Here is a 666-nt window from a genome sequence, read left to right on the forward strand (position 1 = left end):
TTTTTTTTTTTTTACTTTTTTCTTCTCACCTGTAGATGAGAAGGACACAGGTTTTGAGGTTTCTCCAGATGAGGTGGAGCCCTCTTTGGTTGGGATAGATGACCAGATGGACGCTATTCCCATATCCTCCAGCAGTGACTCTCTCAGCACGTCTGATGAACTTGATGCTCGGGCCACTTTGCCCACACCCAGCGACATCCTGGTGTCCTACTCAACCTTTCCAGGTCTGTGTCTTTGGTCATTACGGGAATCGCCTGTTGTACCTTAAATAATTGTTTGGTTGAAAAATATTTCAGAAAGACAAACCTTTTGATTGCTAAACACAAATAGACGATTCATGCTAATGCATTTGCAGGCTATGTCTCCTGGAGGGACACGCAGGCCGGATCCTGGTATGTGAAGAATCTTGATCGTGTGCTTGAGGAGAATGCTGCCACAGATGATCTGGGGACCATGCTGCTGATGGTACGTCTTTGTCTTGTAAAGCTTCTTAAAACAACTGATAGATACAATAAATATGTCCTTAAAAATGGAAAAAATAAACCAAATCGAACCAAATTCCATAATAATGCTACCAATTAGGGTAGAGCAGTATGATGGTACATACTGTAGCATATCAAGCAGTAGATATTCTGCGATCTTATAGATTCTGCTAGCTTAATAATT

The 666-nt window shown here is 41.4% G+C and overlaps 1 protein-coding gene across 1 annotated transcript; it reads left to right on the plus strand.

Annotated features, from left to right (window-relative positions):
* Positions 1-35: 35 nt before the first annotated feature.
* On the plus strand, positions 36-659 carry LOC107579230 (caspase-9-like; the record flags this gene model as incomplete). The annotated part of the gene is made up of 2 exons (XM_016265081.1): positions 36-224; positions 356-659. Coding segments are annotated over 2 exons (416 nt in total), but the record flags the coding sequence as incomplete, so codon positions are not given.
* Between the last annotated feature and the right edge of the window lie 7 nt (positions 660-666).

Source organism: Sinocyclocheilus grahami, unplaced genomic scaffold (genome assembly GCF_001515645.1).
Source record: "Sinocyclocheilus grahami isolate Dianchi unplaced genomic scaffold, SAMN03320097.WGS_v1.1 scaffold15575.1, whole genome shotgun sequence".
NCBI classification, from domain to species: Eukaryota; Metazoa; Chordata; class Actinopteri; order Cypriniformes; family Cyprinidae; genus Sinocyclocheilus; species Sinocyclocheilus grahami.